Source organism: Convolutriloba macropyga, chromosome 8 (genome assembly GCF_964194025.1).
Source record: "Convolutriloba macropyga chromosome 8, txConMacr16.3, whole genome shotgun sequence".
Lineage (NCBI taxonomy): Eukaryota > Metazoa > Xenacoelomorpha > Acoela > Convolutidae > Convolutriloba > Convolutriloba macropyga.
In genome coordinates this window covers 54,742,335-54,763,214 of record NC_134475.1, presented here as the reverse complement: position 1 = coordinate 54,763,214, position 20,880 = coordinate 54,742,335, and the positions used below count along the sequence as shown (strand labels likewise).

The following is a 20,880-nucleotide window of genomic DNA, read 5'->3' as shown; positions in this document are numbered from 1 at the left end:
TTTACTCAGCTCTCAAATTCCCGATGAAATAAGTAATGCACATTTGATGGTTTTTCTGCTTGTGATTGCCGAAAAGCATTTTTTCAGTGTGATTCATTTTTATTAGAATTTATCGACTTTATTTCTCTTCAGCCTTTTTATTTTCGCCCATTGAATAATAAAGAATGATGATGATGATGATGATGGTTTTAGCACCTTTTCTAATCTCAAAAGTGCGTTCGTTCAGTTAGTAGGCTAGACAAAATAGTAGAGTTTTGAGCATCGTCTTGAAACATTTGTAATTTGACTCATTGCGAACATAACTAGGAAGGCTGTTCCAGTAGTAGCATCCACTATTCATAAAAGCACGCTTCTCGTAGTTTGTTTTGACTGCTGGAACCCGAAAAAGCTCCCGCCGCGATGGATTCGAAGACGATGAGTTCAATTGAAAAAGATCTTTAAGGTATGTCGGGGGTTTTCCATGTTTGACTTTGTGCATCAAACAGCCAGCTTTATATTGGATTCGTTGCTTTATCGGAAGCCAGTGTAATTTCTTCATTAGCTCGCTTGTTCGAGAAAAACGCTGGTTGAAAACAAAACGAGCTGCAACATTTTGTACGTTCTGTAGTTTCTTCAATTTTGATTCCGGAAGACCAAGATAGAGTACGTTGCAATAATCTAATCGAGATAACACGTAGCATCTTACGAACAAAATTTTCAGCTCTTTATCTAGGAATTGTCGGCAAGGAAAAAGTTTCCTCAGGTAGTAAAAACAACTCTTTCTCACAGAACTTATCTGATCTTCTAGCGATAGACTTGTATCAAGTAGAAAGCCAAGTATTTTATTACGTTGCTTTTCAATGAGAGGATCTCCAAAAGGGGTAACCTGTAAAGAAAAGCTTCTGTTCAAGGTATGTTTGAATACAATAATGTCCGTTTTGTCTTTGTTGAGCTTCAATTTCAAAGAAGTAAAACACAGTTCAATTTCCCCAAGAATTTCTTTATAAGTAGGTTCAAGTTGTCCATCCGTTACTTCAAAGAAAAATTGGGAGTCATCAGCATAAAAATGATACACGCATTTTAGCTCATCGAGCTTATAAAATAAAGGACTAAGGTATAATAAAAACAAAATCGGTCCCAAGATGCTACCCTGTGGTACTCCAATTTCTTGCTTGATGCTGTCAGAGAGAGCATTGGAGATCAAGACTTTCATCGTCCTGTTTCGTAAGTAACTATCAAAAAAGTTTGATACGGTGCCGCTAAACTGAAATGAGTTCTTCAAGATGTTAATCAGAATGTCGTGTTGTACGGTATCAAAAGCGCTACTGAGATCCAGGCTTATCATTAAGACAGACGTTTTCTTTGACACCTTACAAAGAACAGCATTTGTGCACCATATCAGAGCAGTTTCAGTCGAATGGTTGGATCGATACGCGGACTGCATTGGCAACCATTTACTAGTTGTATATAGATGTCCTGTCAGTTGATTCTGTACAACTTTTTCAACGAGTTTACCGAGCCATTTGAGATTAGTTACAGGACGATAGCTAGCCAAAGATTGTTTGTCTTTGCCTGATTTATGTAGAGGTTTTATAACACCTTCCTTCAGGCAATTTGGAAAAACTCCACTGACGAGACAGCAATTAACTAAATTTAAGAAATCGTCAATTTTTCTCAGGCATAGTTTCTTGAACAAGCTGGCAGGCATGGGATCTTGAAAGCAGAAGCTGTTGAAAGTGAATTGATGCAATTTTCTAAAGTCTTAGCATCAACTAAATCAAACTCGGACCAACCAGTACGATCAGATGGTTGAAGGATGAGGGGCTGGTCTGGAATTATTGCATTGATAGCATCCACTTTTTCCTTGTAAAACAAATTAAAATCGTTTGCTAGTTCACGCGGATCATTATGACAAGGAAAAACAGGCAGTGTGTGCGTTAGTAGCGAGTTCAAGGTTTCGAACTTTGTTTTAATACTAATTGACGCAAGGTTGAAGTACTCATTACGTTTCCTTGTTAGTAGCTCATGGTAGTAATGCAAGTGAGACTCGTAGCAGACCTCGTTGTAACTGCTCGGGTTCTGTTTCACCCGCCTTTCAAGGGATCTCTTTTTTCGTTTTGCTTCATTACATTCCGCGTCGAAGTACCGAGGTTTGCCTGTTCGCGGCCAAAAACGGATCTTCTTGACAGTTTTTTCACGTGTAGTTAAAATTGAATCTTCTACTAATTTAAAAATGAAAGCATTTCGTCTCAGTAGAATCTTCAGTTAACACCGAGTGCTAACATATTGTTCATGTCAAATTTATAGACTAACCTCAGCATAAGGATTTTAGTATTTACATGTTGAAAACTACTTTAGTACATCACTAGTTTAGACCTATAAGACTGTAATATTGATGACATTTTAGATCTGAGTAATGCATCGAATTAAAGTATCTCAGATTTGCGAAATGTGTTTTTCTAAATCATTATATATCATCAAATTTGAAAACTAATTAATTGTTATATTTGGTTTCAGTCTTCGGATAGATTTGTGCCGATGCACTTGAGGAAGAAACAGAAGCACGTTCCCCCTCCTCCTCCCCTCAATTTTGAACTCATTCCCAGAAGTGGAACCCTCAACCCTGGACAGAGGGTGAACATACAGGTGATGAAATTGAATCATTCTGTAGGAATTAATTCTGGGTACATCCCAGGCCTAATAGATCTCGGATCCCAGAATTAAGTCACCTCGTATTAGATTTTCATGGCTCACTATTAACTTCGTCCTGAAATAACTGGACGAAAAGTGTAGCAAATATATTTGTAGCAACTTTCGAGATATTTTGGACTTCTCGTAGTTCCACGTGCTATATGAGAAAATGTCCATGCAGTTAAGTTTAAGGCGAAAATGTCCAGGCAGTTAAGTTTAAGGCGAAAATGTCCTGGCAGTAAAGTTAAAGGTTCAATGACAAACAGACGACAATAATAAGCTGCATAATATTATTATCGGAGTCAATCGCGATGTTTTTTTTAAATTACATTGTTCATAAACCATGTGAAATATTTTAGGTGAAATTCATGCCCTCCAAAGAACAGAAGTATTCATCTCGAATCAACATCCGTCTTGCCCAAAGCAGTCGCAAAGTTCTCCTCCAAGTAGCAGGAGAGGGCAAGGAACCCTCTCTAGAGCTGGAAACGAATCTTCTAGAATTTGGACCTGTGTTGCCCCACGGCATGGGTGAGGAGAGGTCGGTGGTGTTGAGGAATCCAGGCACTTTTCCAATCGAGATATACAGTGTGGAATTCGACACCCAGTATGCAGAAGAAGAAAGGGTATGTTGTTTTTTTTTCAATATTGGCCACTGAGATATAGTGATGTGAAGCTATCTTCGAGCTATTATTTCGAGTTTTGGAAGCTGAAGAGATCTGTCGTTTACTCATGGCTTAACGTCGTTTCCTTCCCTGAATTGCACGCTAGTTGTGCTGATTGCCACCGAGAATTCATAACTCAGAGTTTAGTTTTTATTCGGAGATCAGTAATGTAATATTTTTCCTTTCTACAATATGTTGATTTTTGCAAACGTTTATCCACCCACCCAAGTTAATAGGCTAGAATGTAAAGCAACTTCACAATCGTTGTTTGATAGCAATATGTTCGAATTGATTCAGCTATGTGTAATATTTTTATTGATTCAATTTGTTTTCCCAAAACTTTTTTTTCATGGTGTTGATATTATTTTTTTTATAGCTGCGAAGCTGTAAGCTGAGCGTAGCTATATTGCGGTGCTCTTGGTTTTTACGACTCGAAGAGGAGTAATGAGATTCTACAGGTTTTTTTTAGCAGAAAGCAAGTTTGTTCATGACTTGAATTTTGACTTCTTTCTGTTCGAGCATTTACCTCCGTTTTTGATTGTTGACTTCTGTTTTCGAACATTGGACTTTAACAGTAGCTTCGTTTGTAATGTATAGTAATTAGGAACTGCGAGTAATGTTCAAGGTGGAGAGGTCATTTTAAGATTTTTTGTTCCTGTGTAAGTCACCACCCCTAATTATCTAAACTACACCGCAAAAACCCCCCCACCACCTATCTACCCCCCAAACCCTACCCCCCCCCCCAACGCCCCCGCACCCCCCCCCCCAACTTACCCACCGCCTATCCCTACCCCCTCCCTTCACCTAGCTACCCCCACCTACCCCCCCCCCCCCCCCCCCAACTACCCAAGCACTACCCACCTCCCCAACCTATCTACCCACCCACCCCACCTAGCTCCCCCCGCACCTAAAAAATTGTCGGCATTTTTAAAACACATTAGTGTGGTTTGTTGGGCTACTTTTGTTTTTTTTTCTCTTGTCTATTTTGATGTTCTGATTTCGTTAAGGTTAGGTTAGAGATTATAATGCACGACGATTCGAGTCGTTTCCGGTATTCTACCGGCTATGTTTTTTGTTTCGTCGTCTGACGCTCTTTTTTCGTTTTACATTTGTTCACACAGCAAAGCTGAAAAAGTCAAATTTTCTGATTGACTTTTTCCTCTCACTAACGGCATTTGCGCGCGTGACGTCATTTCTCACTCGCTTTAGCAAAAGTTTTTAGGTTATTTGCGTAATTAAATTTTGATCATACGTGACTTACCTCACTCAATAAAATGACTTTTGCACTTTAAAACTTAAGTTTAATTTGAATTTATTTAAGGTCAAAGGAACTCATATGTGCAGTAAAGGTCCCTAATAAGAGGCTTCTGTGGAATGAATTTTAACAAGCTTTTTTAATTTATCGCTGAATGTTTTTTAGCCTAGTTTTTTGAGCGGCGTCGATTTTTTTTTTTCAATTTAGATCTGTATCTGTTTCTATCTCTATTATATGGCACGCAGGTCTATTCTTTCTCAGTTATTCCGGCAATCTGCCGGCTATGTTATTCTCTTTATTTTATCATGTAAGGCTTTTGCTGAATCACGTGACATTAACAAAATAATTCTAGAGCACTATTATTTATTTTAAAAACCGTAATTTTATTCCCACTCTCCCACTATAGATAGCTTTAATGATCTGAGCATTTAAATTTTGCAGTCTTCTTTTCCTCTGACTAATCGTACCTTTCCGTGCTTATCCGAAATTGAGAAAAGCAAAATTGTGCTTAAACTTTTTATGACGAAGTTGAAGTCTTTACCGTTTTTGAAACGTATGATCCCTTTTATACGACCAGTGGTGTTGAGGTGCCGAAACTGCAAAAGTTATTAATTCAAATTTGAATGGTAGCAGAAACAATTTTAATGTGACCATTGCAAGCTGATCACTGGTTTGGTTGTCGTAGTTTATTATCAAACCCCAGAGGCCGCTAAGGCATAGCCGTGGTCCGAAATCATCATGGTCTATTTAATACACTATGGTACCAAAAAGCTACGTACAGCATGATTTCTGCTTTTAAAGCATGATTCGTGCTTCATAAGTGATTTGCGACATGGGGTGAAAAAAGGTGTGAAATTTAGAAGTTTTAAGAGATATTTCATTCTCACTTTCTCCGCTTAAACAGAAAAGATGGTTAAACCGCTTTGTTCTTATACCGTTTGCCAAGTTGTTACGCTAAGAGATGTCGGATTTTCATGGTCTAAAATACAAAAGCAACTCAAATTAAAATCAAGATCCAGTGCACAGTATGCATACAAGAAAAACAACAGTTTCGAGGCCCAGAAATCGGGCGGAAGACCCCCAAATTGTCAAAAAAATCAGAAAAAAAGTTTGTTGCCGATGTTTTGAAAGATCCCAAAACCTCACTGGAGTGAATTCGTGTGGCTCATAACGCTTTCTCTTGCTACGATACAATTTCCAGAGGTACAGTCAGAAGAATTCTCAAAAAATATGGCGTTTTTTCAAGAAAAGCTGCAAAAAAAGTCAGTTTGAAGAATAAAAGCAAGTGTTTTCGTTCAAAATGGTGTATCAATATGCTCAAGAAGCCGCTCTCTTTCTGGCAGAATGTGGTTTTTACTGATGAAACAAGGGTGCGCATCTCCAGCGACGGAATTGTTAGAGTTTTTCGAAGAAATGGAACGAGATTTCTTGAAAAAAACACAAAAAATTTGAGTTCGGACAAACGATCACTTATGTATTGGGGTGCAATACGATCAGTGGGACGGAAATTGCTTGTTAAGTGTCCAAACAAGCTAAACGCTGTCGGTTATTTGGAACTTTTGAAAATTTACGAAGAAAAAATGCATTTCCTGGACCTTATTTTTCAGCAAGATAATGCTCCTGTGCATAAATCGAAGATTATCGGCAATTTCTTCCAAGAAAACGAGTGGGAGGTACTGGAATGGCCAGCATACAGTCCAGATCTGAATCCTATTGAAAATTTATGGGCGATTTTGAAGCAGCGATTACGAAAAGACAGTTTTTTTGGGAAAATTTAGAAGAAAAAGTATGAAATTTTGAATGAAATTGACGCAGACGTCGTGAGAAACGTGTATGAAAACTATACAAACCGTCTACTAGACGTTAAAAAAGCTAAAGGTGTAATGACGTGTTATTAGAGAACTAAATTGAACTCAAAATTTTATATTATTTGTTGTTTCTATTGCTTTTTTAAAAAATCTTTAGGTGTACGTAGCTTTTTGGTACCATAGTGTATTTATCTCGCTCCAATTAGTTTATTTGTCCTTATCAATAATGAAATCCACAATATCACCCCTTCGTTATAATTGGATGACCAATTTTGCGCTCATTTTTTTAAAACTGATTTGAGAGGTTAAGAAATTTATTGGTTGAAAAATTTAATAAATGTTTGACACCCTTATAATGCGCAGTTGTTCGTCGGCATGATTTTTGCCCAGCTCGATTGGACAAAGACAATTTTTGTAGACTTTAGGTGATTACGTACAACTGTGCCGACTAAATACTATGCCGACGTATAAGAGTGCCTCAACAAGAAAAAGATTTCAAGTGTGCCGAAAAGAATGTTTATTTAAAGAGTAGCGAAAAAATTTTCTTTTCAATAAATATCCATAAGTTCGCACAAAGCTCCCCAATAGTAATAGTTTTTAAGAGTTCTTTCCCCACAGGAGATAGAATCTTTTAAAGCTCGAATTTGTGACTGTTTTTGTTTGTATTTGGATCTTTGACGAGGCGGCTGCTCTTCTCTCAGATTTAATTTCAACGATAATATAGCTGTTTTTTCTTCTGTTTTCGATTTTCTGAGCCAAAAATTAGGATGATTTTGACCTGTTGTTCCATCCCTCACCTGCATTGGTAGTTGCCAAAGATTATTCTTTGCCATGTTTTTTCGGAATAATCTAAAAAATTTGATAAAGCAGGGTATATTCCGACCAACAAAAGGGTCCTTCTGTCATATTTGATTCGTTTGTAATTTGTCGGAACCAAACCAATTGGAATATAGGGCCAAGAAAACAGTCTACGAAAAATTTTTTGATAAACTTGGGTTGTTTTTGTAACTTCCCACCGTATGAAATTTTTGAATTTTTTTTGAAAAATGCCTGACTATAATGAAAATGACAACCACATAAATTTGAATCCACAAAATCTTCAGACACAGCTTTTTTAAAGATGTTTTTCATAATCGCACAAAACTTTTCGGGCCTAAGAACTTTACCAAGACTGATTTTTTTCCGCAATTACTTGCAAAACATAACGGTAACTCGTTGCTCGTTGTGTCCTTGTTTGTCAAGAAAGCAAAAACTTAAGGAATTTTTTGTCTGTTGAACTCGCCAAATATATAAATTTGCTTGAAAGTTACAGGTGCAGTTCGGAAAGTACCATCACAGAAAATTGTTTCACATTGTGTCACGTTTTCGATAAAAACCTGGTAGAAAAAATAACAATACCGAACAAGTCACTTTTCGCCAAAAGAAATTGTTTTCTGGTTGTTGTTTTGCTCTATAACTCGGTAAAGTTAATATCCGAATTTCGGTAAGGTATTGAAGGTAGTTGATTTTTTCGGTGGTAATGTAAAGTTTAGCGTATATGGTCAAATCTTGGAATAGTATTTTTGTTGTCTTATTGAATATCTTCGATAATATTTTCAGAAATTTTGGCAATATTTTCTGTAGGGTCTTTCTTAACCGACTTAATGATTTTTTGCTTAAGTGCATCTTGTTTTGCTTCACTTTGCTCAGGAAGATGATTATGATTTGTAGTTAAAACAAACAGGCTAGTTAATTTTAAATTAGTTGTAAGCGTGGAGAAACATTCATTTTCAACGCATTTCCTATGAAATTTTGATTGCATTGATTTATTCTTTCTCAATCGATATCCTTCAATTTAAAATTTTTGTAGCCCGCCCCGCGCGGTTCGACAAATTTTAGCATTCTTTGTTAGCAGGTTGCTACGTAATTGGCTGAGAAATTGGTTAAAGTCTTGTGAACAATTGTTTTAATTGGTTGAGACACTTTTCTATTTTTCCCGTCAAATTGTTTGATTATATTTTTGGCACTGTTATAATCGGCATAGTGTTACGTCGGCATAGTTGTGCGTCATCAAATTAGGCAAAAGTTTACTATTTAGATTTGTGGAAAACAGATGAACACCAATTAAAACATTTAAGAGAATTTAAGAGAGGGCACTTGAAAATACACTTGACAGTTTGAAGTGGTCAACAATTGTCTATTTTGGTGTTAAAAGCTCACCTGAAAGGTTAATTAATTTTCCACTAGAAAATGCGTGGCAAAATACAGTAAGAATACTTTTAAACTTTGATTCATGTTTTTATTCGACTTAAATCAATTGGGTATTTTTTAAATTATCCTTGCCCAATGTAACTTAGATTAAATTTATGAATACTTTATTTTCTACTTAATCTATTATTTTTTTGCTCCGGTTTTTTGGGAACAAGTACCATCGAAGGGTGGTGTTGGAGAGGGTAAAATGACGCAAAAGTTTTAATTTTGTTAACTTTTCATACATGTTTTTACCACATTTAAATGAGTGCAATTGTTATTGGCACTTAACTAGTGGACTTGGTCAAGTCGAGTGCCACTTTTAAGTATTTTAAATAGAGTCTACCTAATTTCCTCAATCTTAAAAATTTTCGCCTAATGCTTGCAAAAATTTCTTTTGCCTTAATGAGCTTTGCCTTATATCCTCCGCCCTTTCCACATTTTACATCAAGACAACAACCTCATCAGAATGCGACTTATTTCCGGCGAAGATGAGAAATACCACGTTATGCGAAGTTGTTCAATTTAAGCGAAGTAGCTGCCAGAGGTTATCATAATTTTGAAATGCTCTTGTTCGTTGTCTATTCGGCGTGAAAAAAGTTTTTTTCAAATGACATACGACGGTTCAAAGTTTTTCGTTTTAGATCCTGCGTGCAATGCGGGGCTTCGATCAGTACAACACGTTGCTCCTCCCACCGCGTCTGCCTGGTGACAAATTGCCACAGGAACTACTGGACTGGGACGAGGGAGAAAGAAGACGACTGGGTGAAATCGAACAGTCCAGACTTTTGGCGGCAGCTGAGTCAGTTGTCAGAGATGAAGAGGCACAAGGTATTTCTTAAGTTATTTTCTTCAATTAAGGCACATTTAATTTTTAACAGTCAAATGTTAATTTCAAGATATTTAGTTATTTTTTTCAAATGTCATCAGTTCGGTTGCTAATCATATCGTCCCGTTTGTGTTAACATTCTGAATTCAACCCACACTATAATGTCTTCAAGTTGCTATAATGTTATCTCCGTTCATTGGGCGAGACAAAAACGAGGAAAAATTTGGGGCTTGTATCTTTTTCTGCCGTCATATGATTGTTGCTCGTTTATTTTGCTATATCAATAATAGTGTATGATTTGTGATTGCAGATTTTACTTTTAAGGAGAATTATAATGGATATGAACACCAAATAACATAAAGAGAATGTTCGAAAGAGAATTTTTAACGAAAATGCTAGAGGAAGTTATTCAAATATCTTGCACTAGAACTTCATGTTGCTAAATCATTATTTCTTGCAGAATTTTTGAATGTTTCCGTTAATGCTGAATCTCTTCTATGTCTTTAGATGGCCTGGAGGGAAAAGAATCTATGGAAGATTTAGCCACCACTATGAGAGGGGGAGATCCAAATAATCCAGCTGTTGCAGTGTCACCCTTGCCTCCCACTGGCAAGCAGACGGCTTTGGCCGATGGACCTGATGGACATGCAGGTGAACCCGCAGAGATTGGCCATACGACCTCTTTTAAAGTGGGTACTGAGGGGAGGCGAACTGGAGCAGAGTCTGTTGTCAAAACAGGTGATGATAAGTTTCTCAACTTTCCCCAAGTTTTGACAGTCCAACCGTAGCGAGCATCATTTGTCCATTATAGATCCCAAGTAAATGTGAATTTTTCTATTTTCAGAGGTTGTTTTCTTTTTTGATGCTGCGTTTGGCTTGCATGGAATCAAATACATTAGCTCAAACAATGACAAGAGCCGTCTAATACTTTAACTGAGTCCTAATTCAACTGCATAGATGCTGCAACAGAAGACCAAAAAAGCAAGACAGCTGCTTCCGGTGACCTTGAGATCACTCCAGTTTCTGCCGCAATTGCCAGATATCTGGACATAGATCTCAGTCCAGAGGGCAAGAAGTCACGCAACCGACGAGGAGTGGCCGTCATTGTACACGGCGCTCCTCAAACTGGGAAAACGACAACTGCCGAGGCAATGGCCAAACATTACCAGGGAACAGTTCTTGACATTGACCGAGTAAGTTAAATCAATAGTAACTAACGAAATTATAATTTCGCCACAGTATAATATGGTCGTCTATAATTGATAGTTTGTAAACCCTGATCATGGTTCATGTCAATTGTCATACATAGCTCCACCTCTTATTGGGCTATACAAACCATTATCAGAAGCAGTCATTATTTTGTTCGCATAAAAAAACAAATTTGTATTCACAGAGAAAAGAAAAAATTCTATAGTTTGTAATGGGCATGATGGAATCCGTTGACCCGTACAATATTAAACGCTGAATGCAGAAATCAATTACCTTAATGCTCAAAATCAATAATAAAAAATCATATAATTCTAACTTTGTTTCTTCAGGTTGTAATTGACGCAATAACAGCTGGAAACACCCCCGCAGGACTGAAAGCTCGCGAACTTTGTCAAGCTGCGGGTGAAGCACTCAAAGAACCCACCGGTGATGACGAGGGCGCAGTTCCAGGCTCGAATCCCGAAACTCGGCGAGAAGGCTCGCCGTCAGCAGGAATGAAAGCCAACGGCCAAGATCCAAACACTGAAAGCACAGCCACCGTTTCAGGAAAGCATGATGTCCCTACAGCAGCTGCGGCTCCAGCTGGAAAGCCCCAAAATGCAGCTGCAAAGCCAGTTCCGGGTAAAAAGGAAGCACAGCAACCGGTCGCAGCTCCGATTGAGGCTGCACCGGAGACTATAGAGCCACCTGCTCGGAAGTTGAGTGTTTCATCCAGTGTAGCCGGAGATGCTGGACTGTACAGTTGCCATTTGCCGGAAGAGATTCTGGTCGAGATACTTGATGACCGCATGCAGGTACTAGTTTTTGATCTTTATGATTATATTAACAAAAAAATTAAAATTTTTCACAGTAAAATTATGATTTTTACTTGAGGTTTAGCTGTGAGCGTTTTGAGCGAGAACCCAACTTATTTCCCACTCACTTTCTTGATTAGATTAGAGTTTTACACTTGCTTCAGTTTCACCATTTTAACATGTCGCCGCTCTTTAATAATCAGTATCATTAACTGTCTTTTGTAATGGGATCATTATTGGGATTAAGAGTTTGTGTCCTATAATCGCTGGTGCCCCAAAAAATATTACATCAAAAACATCAAAAATGGCTTTCCTAATTTAAAAAACGTAACTTAATTTTGTAATGGTTTTGCTGAGAATATTTATTTTGTGTAAATTTCCAGTGAGGTTTAGTAGGATATGGGGTAATTTTTTTTTCCAATTGTTCCAGCACAATTAATAAATGAAAAAAAGCAATAATATTTTTTGTCTATTTCCAGATGGCAGACTGTTACTGCAACGTTGTCTTTGACGGACTTGAGTCAGTGTTCACACCCAACCTCACTTGTTCAGCCAGTGTAGTGCTGAAGGCATTCAACAACAGAAAGTACATCTTTCTAGTCACCCTCAGAGCCAGTTTGAGTGATTTGAAAGACAGGGAAAATGCGGCACAGAAACAAAAACGTATGTCTCTACTTTTTTTAGGTTCACTAATTAAGAATCTTTTTAGATGCCAGCTTAGCGAGGGCATAAATGTATTGTCCTGCATATCACCGTAAAATATAAATGTAAAAAATAAAAATATTGTTGTAATGCTCGATTTTTAATTGCTCTCGAACGAATTTTGAAGCAATTGGTCTTGGTCGGTAACACGGGTCAGAAGAATTCAAGTTGATTTTTAAATTAAAATTCGAACTGCAAAGATACAAAAATTAGCGCGTATTCATAGTACTTATCTATGCTAAAATATACAGTGAAAATTCAGAAAAGCTTAAAATGTTTCGCATGATTGGCATGTCAATAGATCTTAGATCCGAATCCCGGACGTGATTTTCTATTTCGGATCTTGGTTTCATGGGTACATTCATGATAATAATAATTCATTCATGGGAACTTGGAAACATTGGGGTTTCACTCAGTTCATCATTTGTAGTTCAGTGGATATTAGAATCAGGTTTCTATGGTTGGAAAAATTTATTTTCTGACATCTGATTGATAGGTCAATAAGATAATAAAAGCGCCGAGACAAAATTACAATAGATTACTTTCGTTTTATGGCCATTACTTATTGACATAGCCATAGAGCTCGTTAGGCAAGTTCTTCTTTTGTTTTCTAAAACTTTAGCAAGGAATAACTTTTAAGTTTCGTCAAGTTCTTTCAAAACGATCCCATCCTTCCTTCATTTTAAGTTCGTTTTTGGTAATAGGTTCTCGAAATCTACCTGTTGTTTTCTATTTCTTGTCGATGTTCGTGAAAGCTCTGTTGGTTCGGGTTGTTGTTGCTCTGCGGTTGATGTTGCTGCAGAAGCTTCTTCCTAATTTAGAGGTACCACATCTGTTCAGTTTTCACATTGTCTTCATTGCCTTCTAGAAATGTGATTGTTGCTGACTAGAATAGGCCAAATAGAGATTTCAGGCTCTACGGAAGATGTTTTCAAACCTTTTCTGATAATGAAAGGAGAAGTCTTTGTCTTTTCATTCGTTGGTAAAAATGGCTTCGCTCAAGTCGAAATCTTCTATTGCTCATAGTCTAACTCTGGCTCCCAGAGGTAGCTTAACTGGAGTTCGGCCCCTTGTTTTTGAAGTGTTGTGATATGACATCAGTGCCCTTTACATGAATGCCCAAAATGAAACGTTGAGATTGGGACTCCATGCTTGAAGTGACCGGTTCACTGTCTGAACTGCTCTTTCGGCTAGTCCATTAGGTTTTGGATGATGAACAGTTGATTCCATTTTTTCAATTCCCGGTGATTCAGATCGCTTTTTACGGTCTCCGGTTTTCCGAATCTCTGGTATTTCGAATCTTGCAAAAATTTGATTAAGATGTTTTTTTACTGTCTCTGATATTCTCCCACAGTGAATTTTTTCCAGACTGGACGCAGGATGTGTTTCTTCTGCTTTTGCCAAAACCAAATATCTGAGTTTAGCTGTAAAGAAGGGTGTATGGTCAATGCATTGTGTATGGTCAATGCATCTTTCTGTTGTGCAAATCTTTTCTCCGCTTCCAAACATTGTCTCCCATGTCCACTTTTGTTTCTTTTCAAAATATCTTGGAACAGTCTCTTTGATCCAGGCGCTGTTGTGATTGCCTTTTGAGTTACCAGATGAATCTGAGCGAAGTAAGTGTTGTTGATGGCGAAGCACATTCTATCGTTGCCAGATTCGTCTTCGTTAAAATCCAATCTGCACAGAGCATCGGCGTTGGGTCTCTGCTTTCCTGTTGTGTACTTCAACTCAAAAACTCAAATTTGAAGCCCATCACATCTATTTCCCCTCTCTTGATTCTAGCTGATGTTGTCTTTGGGATCACTTCGTCCGATGCATAGACATTTGAGTAATTTGTGAACTGAACATTGTTTTGTTCCAAGTTCAGTTTTGATTTCTGCGTGGGTCACTAAATCACGCTGAGCGAAGTAGATGTTATTGATTTCGAAGCACACTCGATCGTTTTCGGATTCGGCATCATCAAAATCCATTCCGCTCAAAGCATCTGCGTGGGGTATCTGCTCTCCTAATGTGTACATCAACACAAAGTCGAAACCGATTAGAGCTATTGCCCAGCTCTTTATTCTAGCTGATGCTGTTTTCGGGATCTTCTCCTCTGGGCCAGAGATATTTGAGTGGTTTGTGGTCTGTCTGTAGGGTAATTAGTCTTCCAGGAAGTAATTTTTTCTATCTTGTAACCAAAAAGACAATTGACTGCGCTTCCCGCTCTATGTTTGGTTAATTTTGCTCCGCTGCAGTCAGTTTCCTCGAGACATAATAGTGGATGTCCTTCCTGCGAAAGAACCCCGTCAACTGCTTGTTCAGAGGTGTCTTTATTAACTGTGACTTTTTTGCAAGCTGTAAGGTTGTACAAGGGGTTTAGCAAATAATTCATTTTTCTTTTCAAAGGTTTTGTTGCATTTCAATCCATGACAAATTGCTGTTTTTCATGTTGTTCAGTGGTATCAGTTGCACATTAGGGCATCATCTGTTTAATTTTTGCTAATTGGTTTTTTGTGGGTTGCTGGTTTTGCACTTTTAGTTTTTTCAACATGTCTGTAATCTTTTACTATTCCGTTTGATTATCTGAAAAAAACGAACACTTTTGGCTAGATTTGAGTAAAATTTTTCTCGTTTGTAGTTAAAAAAATTTCTCGCGTAATCTATTTGACTACAATCATTTTTTGTCGAATTGCTGTTTGGTAATTCCAGACCAACACATCGTATTGAAAGATTACAACACCTTTGTTTCCTTTGTGCGTTGATTGTTTTTCTGGAAGACGGAAGACATGAGTTCTTCAATCCTTGCGACAGTAGGCACATTTTAAATAGTCACTGAGCTGTTGGTTGTGCGTATGTCCTTTGCCTCTTCGTTCAGTTAAATTTGATAGTTGGCTGAGAAGTCGATTTTGCCAAGGTGGGGGGCCTCATTAACAATTATGGAAAATTTTGTCCATGTCTGGTATTGGGTAGTCCTCGTCCGTGATTTTGCCTTTGATACGCACTTTCTAGTCCACACAAAGTCTTTGTTCTCCACTTTTTTCTCGGCTACACCTTTGTTGCTGCCTTCGGGACTCCTTCTGGCTACACAGGATAAAGGATGCCCCGTTTGACTTCAGTTCCAGTGTTACTGCGACCTTGTCTTGAAGATGTAGTTTTTTTCTGGTTTTTGGGGAGATTTGCTGTGATCCGGGTATTGAATTCACATTAATTTTGTAAATTTTTACAGCAGGCAAGTGTTTGGTTGTCATGTTGATCACACCGTGCATTGGTAGAAGGTCTCTTCTAAGTCGTCCAAATTCTTTATCGGACTACACAACTGCTAATTGTTTTTGTTTGCACTTCTGTTCCACTCAACGTCACAGACGGGTGGCCCCAGACGCATTATCAATGGCCGTCATAAGTTTCAAGATGTCCTAATTTGCCATCTATCTGAAGATTTTCAATTTCAAATGATATCACTCTGCTATTCTACTGTATCTGCCTGCATTTTTACTTTGCATTACTTATTGAGATTGTTTTTCATATCTCAGACATCCTAAAGATTTGTTCTTTATTAAAAAAGTTATTCCCATCTCTGATCCTGGAGATGCTTTCTCTGAAGAGCTAATTCTCCGCAAAACTCATTTTGTTTACTTTACTTACCTGATTTTGGTTGGCGTTTGCTTTTACACCTTTTAGAGCAGTGTCCCAATTTTTCACAGGTGTTGCATTTTTTACTTAGCGCCGGACAATGTATATTAGAGTGTGGTTTACCTGCGCATCAGGTGCGCAAATTATTGCATTTTTAGCTGCAAATTTTTGGTTTGGTTTTCGAAATGTCTTTTTGAAGTTGTACCAAACTTGTTTTTCACAGTAACAGACCCCTTTACCTGATGATGAGCTTGCAAAAGCCGTTGATTGACTTCTGAACTAAAATTCTCAAACTTTTCAGCAATGGACATTGCTGGTTTTGCTTTAATACCGTCCAGTAGTTTTGCCTTAATTTTCGACTTCCACCAATTAATATATTCGGAAGTATCCTAACATCGGAAGTATAATGACATGGCTTCAACTGTTTCGTTTTAAGATCTGTCGTGAAGATTGAATTTTTTTGCGTCGTTTCAGAACAATTGATGTCTTTGTATGCTTTGCAGAGCGTGAGAGGGACGCTAAGCTAGAAGCAGAGAGGACTTTTCTACAGGAAATGGACGAAGATGAGTACGATGCTCTGACTGAAGAACAGAAGAGGACTGTGGACCAGTATCAACTGCAGATCAAGAAACAACGCATGCAGAGGTAGGTATAGCATCTCACCACACTTTGTTGATAAATTGCATTGGATCATTGGTGGGATTTACAGCAAATTGACAAATCTGCTGTAATTAGGCTTTATTCTACGGCTAATTTTAATGTGCATGTTACAAGATAGACTAGAAACAATCAAACACAAAATTTTGAAATGTAAAAGATTAGGCAAAGATTTAATTCTGGAACGCTCTTTAAGCTCTTTAATGGTATCTCAATCTTTTTGGAGTATCGTAAAAGCAATTGCTCAGGAAAAAAGTCAAAAAACTATTTTCATGTTTCAGCTGAAAATACTTTTAAATTTGCTTTATTTATCCAACATCTAATCAGTACTGTCCCTTCACTGCTGAAAATGATAGTCATATAATCACCCTTTAAATCTTATTTTTAAATCTTAAACTGTGCTCACTTTAGTCACTGCTGTTTTCATTTCACACACGACCCTTATTAATTACGCCACCTTGATCCTTGTCTTTGAATGCTTGAAATGTATGTTGTTTTTGGATTTATTTAGCTCCCAGAAAATTAAGTTAGTATTTTATGTCAACGAATCTTTATATTACCTTCACTAATTCTGATTGATTGTTTATGTTGTTTTTCCACGGACTGTTATACGTCTTTCTCGGGCGGCAAAAATGTAGCCAGCTTTCTGGATAAACTGCAAAAATTTGATAAGACTTTTGGTCAGACCAGTATGGATTAAAAACTTGTTTTGACCGAAATATGTAAATTATTTGATCTTGATTGAAGAACTGTCTCTTGTTAATCTGAAGTGCTCCTTTATTTTCCTATTAACTGTATTCTGTTGCTTTCTGCTGATTTTCATTTAAAGTAAAATTTTCACTTTATTGCTTTTTATTGATCTTTTACCCACTGTTTATAGCAGCAATTTGTATTTACTGTGTATGCTAATGATGAATTCTAAAGGGTCGCAAGCCAGAATGGCCAGAGGGTCTTTTAAAGGTTTTTTCCTATAGCTCGTAAAGACGTTTAATTGTTTTGAGAAACTATTTGTTGAGCTAATTAACGGTATCTGAAAAAAAATTTTAGGTTCTTTTATTTGTATGTAAGAAAGAAGGGAACATTGAATTTAATTAACGTAAAAGTACATGAAAAAAATCTAGGACCGATAACCAGATCACACGAATCGTCTTATATTTCTCACCCCATTTGGGGGGTATATGCTCAACTGTTTTTTGTTCAGTTTATTCGACATAGAAACACATGAGTGTATCATTATAAAGCCCATCGAGCGTTGTGTTGTCTATTATTTTTATTCAGATTTCGCCTTTTTTGCCGATTTATCCAGATTTGAAGTTCTTGTGAACAATCTCGGCATTTTACCGTACCTTTGTTCAGTTTTAGCGTAGTTTTTAGATCAATTTATGATATTTTTATCCAATTGTGTTAAATTAGTGACAATGTTGTGTTCTTAGTAACCGTCAGACCCATTATTGAGGCTGTTAGTAGGCTCATTCTAATTCAACGATCATTGCGAACCAGTCTTTTTTTAAAAAAAGTATCACATTTTTACATTTGCAATGGGAAGTAGTAAGTAATCTCATACATCTTTTGATAGACTACACTTAATTAATTGCTCTGAAACCAAGTTTGAAACAATTATTTAAAGCCTGTGTGTCTTTCTTATGCAAAAATTTTTGCTGTGCCGATTTGTTCTCGAACTTTCTTTCACCCTTGACATTTCCACGCTTGGCATCTTGATTTTTGCGTGATATAAATTTCTGTTGTTAAAACAAAAACTATTTTAAGATAAGAAATTGCAATTTACAGAGATCTGAGTGGTGAATGCTTTAGTGTAGCTTCCGGGAGGTCGGAGTTTTTTGCAACCATAGAAATTTTTATAGGCTACATCCCTTCTTAATTAAATTGCCTGACCTGTCGTTTGAGAGCAAGTACTCCGACGTGAGTTGGATTCTGTTTACGTTTGTAGCTTGAAATTCTTTGGATTGCCAAATCTCACTAAGTGCGATATTTTACTAAGTCGAAAGCGTAATTTTACTGCTAATGTTTTTTGGTCTCATGTTACAGCAAAAACTAGATACAATCAAACACAATAATTTCACATGTTAAATTTTTGGGGAAGATTTACTTCTGGATTGCTCTTTAATGGTATCTCAAGCATTTTGGAGTGTCGTAAAACCAATTGCTCAGCAAAAAGTACCAGAACTGTTTTCTTGTTTTGGTTGAAAATAGTTTCACATTTCGAACACCTAATCCGTACTGTCCCTTCACTGCTGAAAATGATAGTCACCCTTAAGATCTTATTTTAAAATCTTTCCATTGTGCTGACATCAGTCACTCCTATTTTCATTTCACAAACAATATTTAATAATGAAGACATTCTGATTCTTGTCTTAATGCTTGATTTGTATGTTATTTTGGATTCCTTTAGCTCCCAGAAGAATAAGTTAGCATTAGATGTCAACGAATGGTCATAGTAGTTTCACTAATTCTGATTAGTTGTTTATTTTGTCTCTACGCGGATTGTTATCTCTTTCTTGAGTGGCAAAAATGTATTCAGCTTTCTCCATAAGCTGAAAAGTTCGATAAAAAATTTTCGGTCCAATCATAATGGTTTAAAATTTAGTTTTTACCAAAAATATATAAATTATTTGATCGGGACTCAGGTACTGTCTCTTATTAATTTGAAGTGGAACTGTATTTTCCTCTTAACTGTTCCTAAGGGGTCGCCAGCCAGAGTGAGACAGCATCTTTTAAATTTGTTTCCTATTGCTCATAAAGACTCTTCTCATAAAAATTCTTTTTTGAGAAACTGTATATGTTGAACTAATTGGCTGTTTCTGAAAGTAATTCTCTTGTTTCTTTCTATTTGTATGTAAGATAACCTTAAATTTAATTGACGTACAGATACATCAACACAATCTAGGAACTATGAGATCACTCGCATCTTTTTATGTTTTTCACCCTGTTTAGGTGTGGCTATATGCTCAACTCTTTTGTGTTCGGTTTGTTTTGGCCGATCATTATATTTGACATAAAAAAGCATGAGTGGTATAATTGTAAAGCCCATCGAGCTTTGAGCTGTCTATTATTGTTTTCAAATTTCTCTTTTTTGGCAAAGTTATCCAGATTTGAAGTTGTTGTGATCATTCTTGACATTTTACCGTAATTTTGTTCTGTTTCAACGTAATTTTTAGATCAATTTAAGATATTTTTATCCAATTGTTTTAAATTAGTGACAATGCTGGGTTCTTAATAACCGCCCGACCCATTTTTGAGGCTGTTAGCAGGCGCATTTTTATTCAACGATTATAGGGAAAATATCTTTTTCATTAGAATCACATTTTTCAATGGGAGGTAATAAGTAGTCTCATACTTCTTTTAGACTGCACTTCCTTAATTGCTCTGGAATGAACTTTGAACTAATTTTTGTGAGCGTGTGTGTCTTTTTTATGCACAAATTTTTGCTGGACTGTTTTGTTCCGGAATATTCTTTTACCCTTGACTTTGCCACGCTTGACATCTTGATTTTCGCGTTATCTAAATGTCTGTTGCTTTAACAAAAGCGGTTTTATTATAAAAAATTCCGAGGAACTAATAGCTGAGTGGTGAATGCTGGAAAGCAAATTCGATGCAGAGATTTCGATAATGCTAGAAATTTAAAGGGAGCAAAAATAAGTAATTGCTTTTTGTGAAGAGAAAAGATTTTGTTGAACAAAATTTTTGGTTTTCAGAGAATTTGTTTTCACGTGCTGCAATTTGACTTTGGTTCCTGCCGTTTGTTCTTTGATATTTTTTGCAAATGATTTAAAAACTGCATTTATTTGTCTGATACATTATTGCTGTTGTTTGAATTGGGCCATGGACAGCGAACGATTTTATGGCTTTGACCCTCATGTTTGCATAAAAAATTGTTATGATTTTTTTAGTTTTACTGGTGCTCTCTTCAATTTTGTTGTACTGTCGCTGGGCTTCTTTCACAAAACGTCTGATTGACCGTGTAAATTGGAATCAGTGATCTTTTACAACGTTTTCACTCAACAGATTTTTCTTGTTACAGTTTTGACATTAGAAAGTTCTACAATATTGGTGAATATTTGAATACTGTCTGTGCTTTTTGTGTTTTTTAAGAGTCTGATCGTTTAGGAGTCAAGCTCATTAATATACAGTTTCTGGCCAATAACCTATGTTTTTCTGGCTCAGACACCATGTATTTTAGTTTTGACTGTTTCTAATTTTGCTATTACTGTTTTTTGGTATTACTACTATGTTTCCTTAATTACAGGACCATTTGGCCTTCTGGTGAATTATTCATGACTTTTCTGATTGCCTGTGGTGATCAGTTTTTGTTTTTATTGGCCGTGAATTTGTTTTAAAAATCAATTAAAGAACAACAAAGAGACAAGAAACAAGAATTCAAATAAAACCCGACAGAAAACGCTGTCTAAGCCGCTAAGCCATATTTTGCGGC

General features: G+C 36.8%; 2 protein-coding genes across 7 annotated transcripts in view; one reads left to right on the top strand and one right to left on the bottom strand.

Moving 5' to 3' along the window:
- LOC142344835 (unconventional myosin-Va-like) overlaps positions 1 to 20,880 on the bottom strand; it is a 380,102-nt gene that overhangs the window by 232,482 nt on the left and 126,740 nt on the right. The gene's annotated exons all lie outside the window — the stretch shown is intronic.
- The window catches only part of LOC142345113 (hydrocephalus-inducing protein homolog), a 236,409-nt gene that overhangs the window by 101,800 nt on the left and 113,729 nt on the right, over positions 1 to 20,880 (top strand). The window contains exons 39-47 of the mRNA XM_075397198.1: positions 2,497 to 2,625; positions 3,030 to 3,293; positions 9,269 to 9,455; positions 9,961 to 10,191; positions 10,411 to 10,646; positions 10,992 to 11,456; positions 11,936 to 12,119; positions 16,277 to 16,418; positions 16,942 to 16,956. Of these exons, the coding sequence (XP_075253313.1) occupies positions 2,497 to 2,625; positions 3,030 to 3,293; positions 9,269 to 9,455; positions 9,961 to 10,191; positions 10,411 to 10,646; positions 10,992 to 11,456; positions 11,936 to 12,119; positions 16,277 to 16,418; positions 16,942 to 16,956 (1,853 nt within the window). The remainder of the gene's footprint in view (positions 1 to 2,496; positions 2,626 to 3,029; positions 3,294 to 9,268; positions 9,456 to 9,960; positions 10,192 to 10,410; positions 10,647 to 10,991; positions 11,457 to 11,935; positions 12,120 to 16,276; positions 16,419 to 16,941; positions 16,957 to 20,880) is intronic.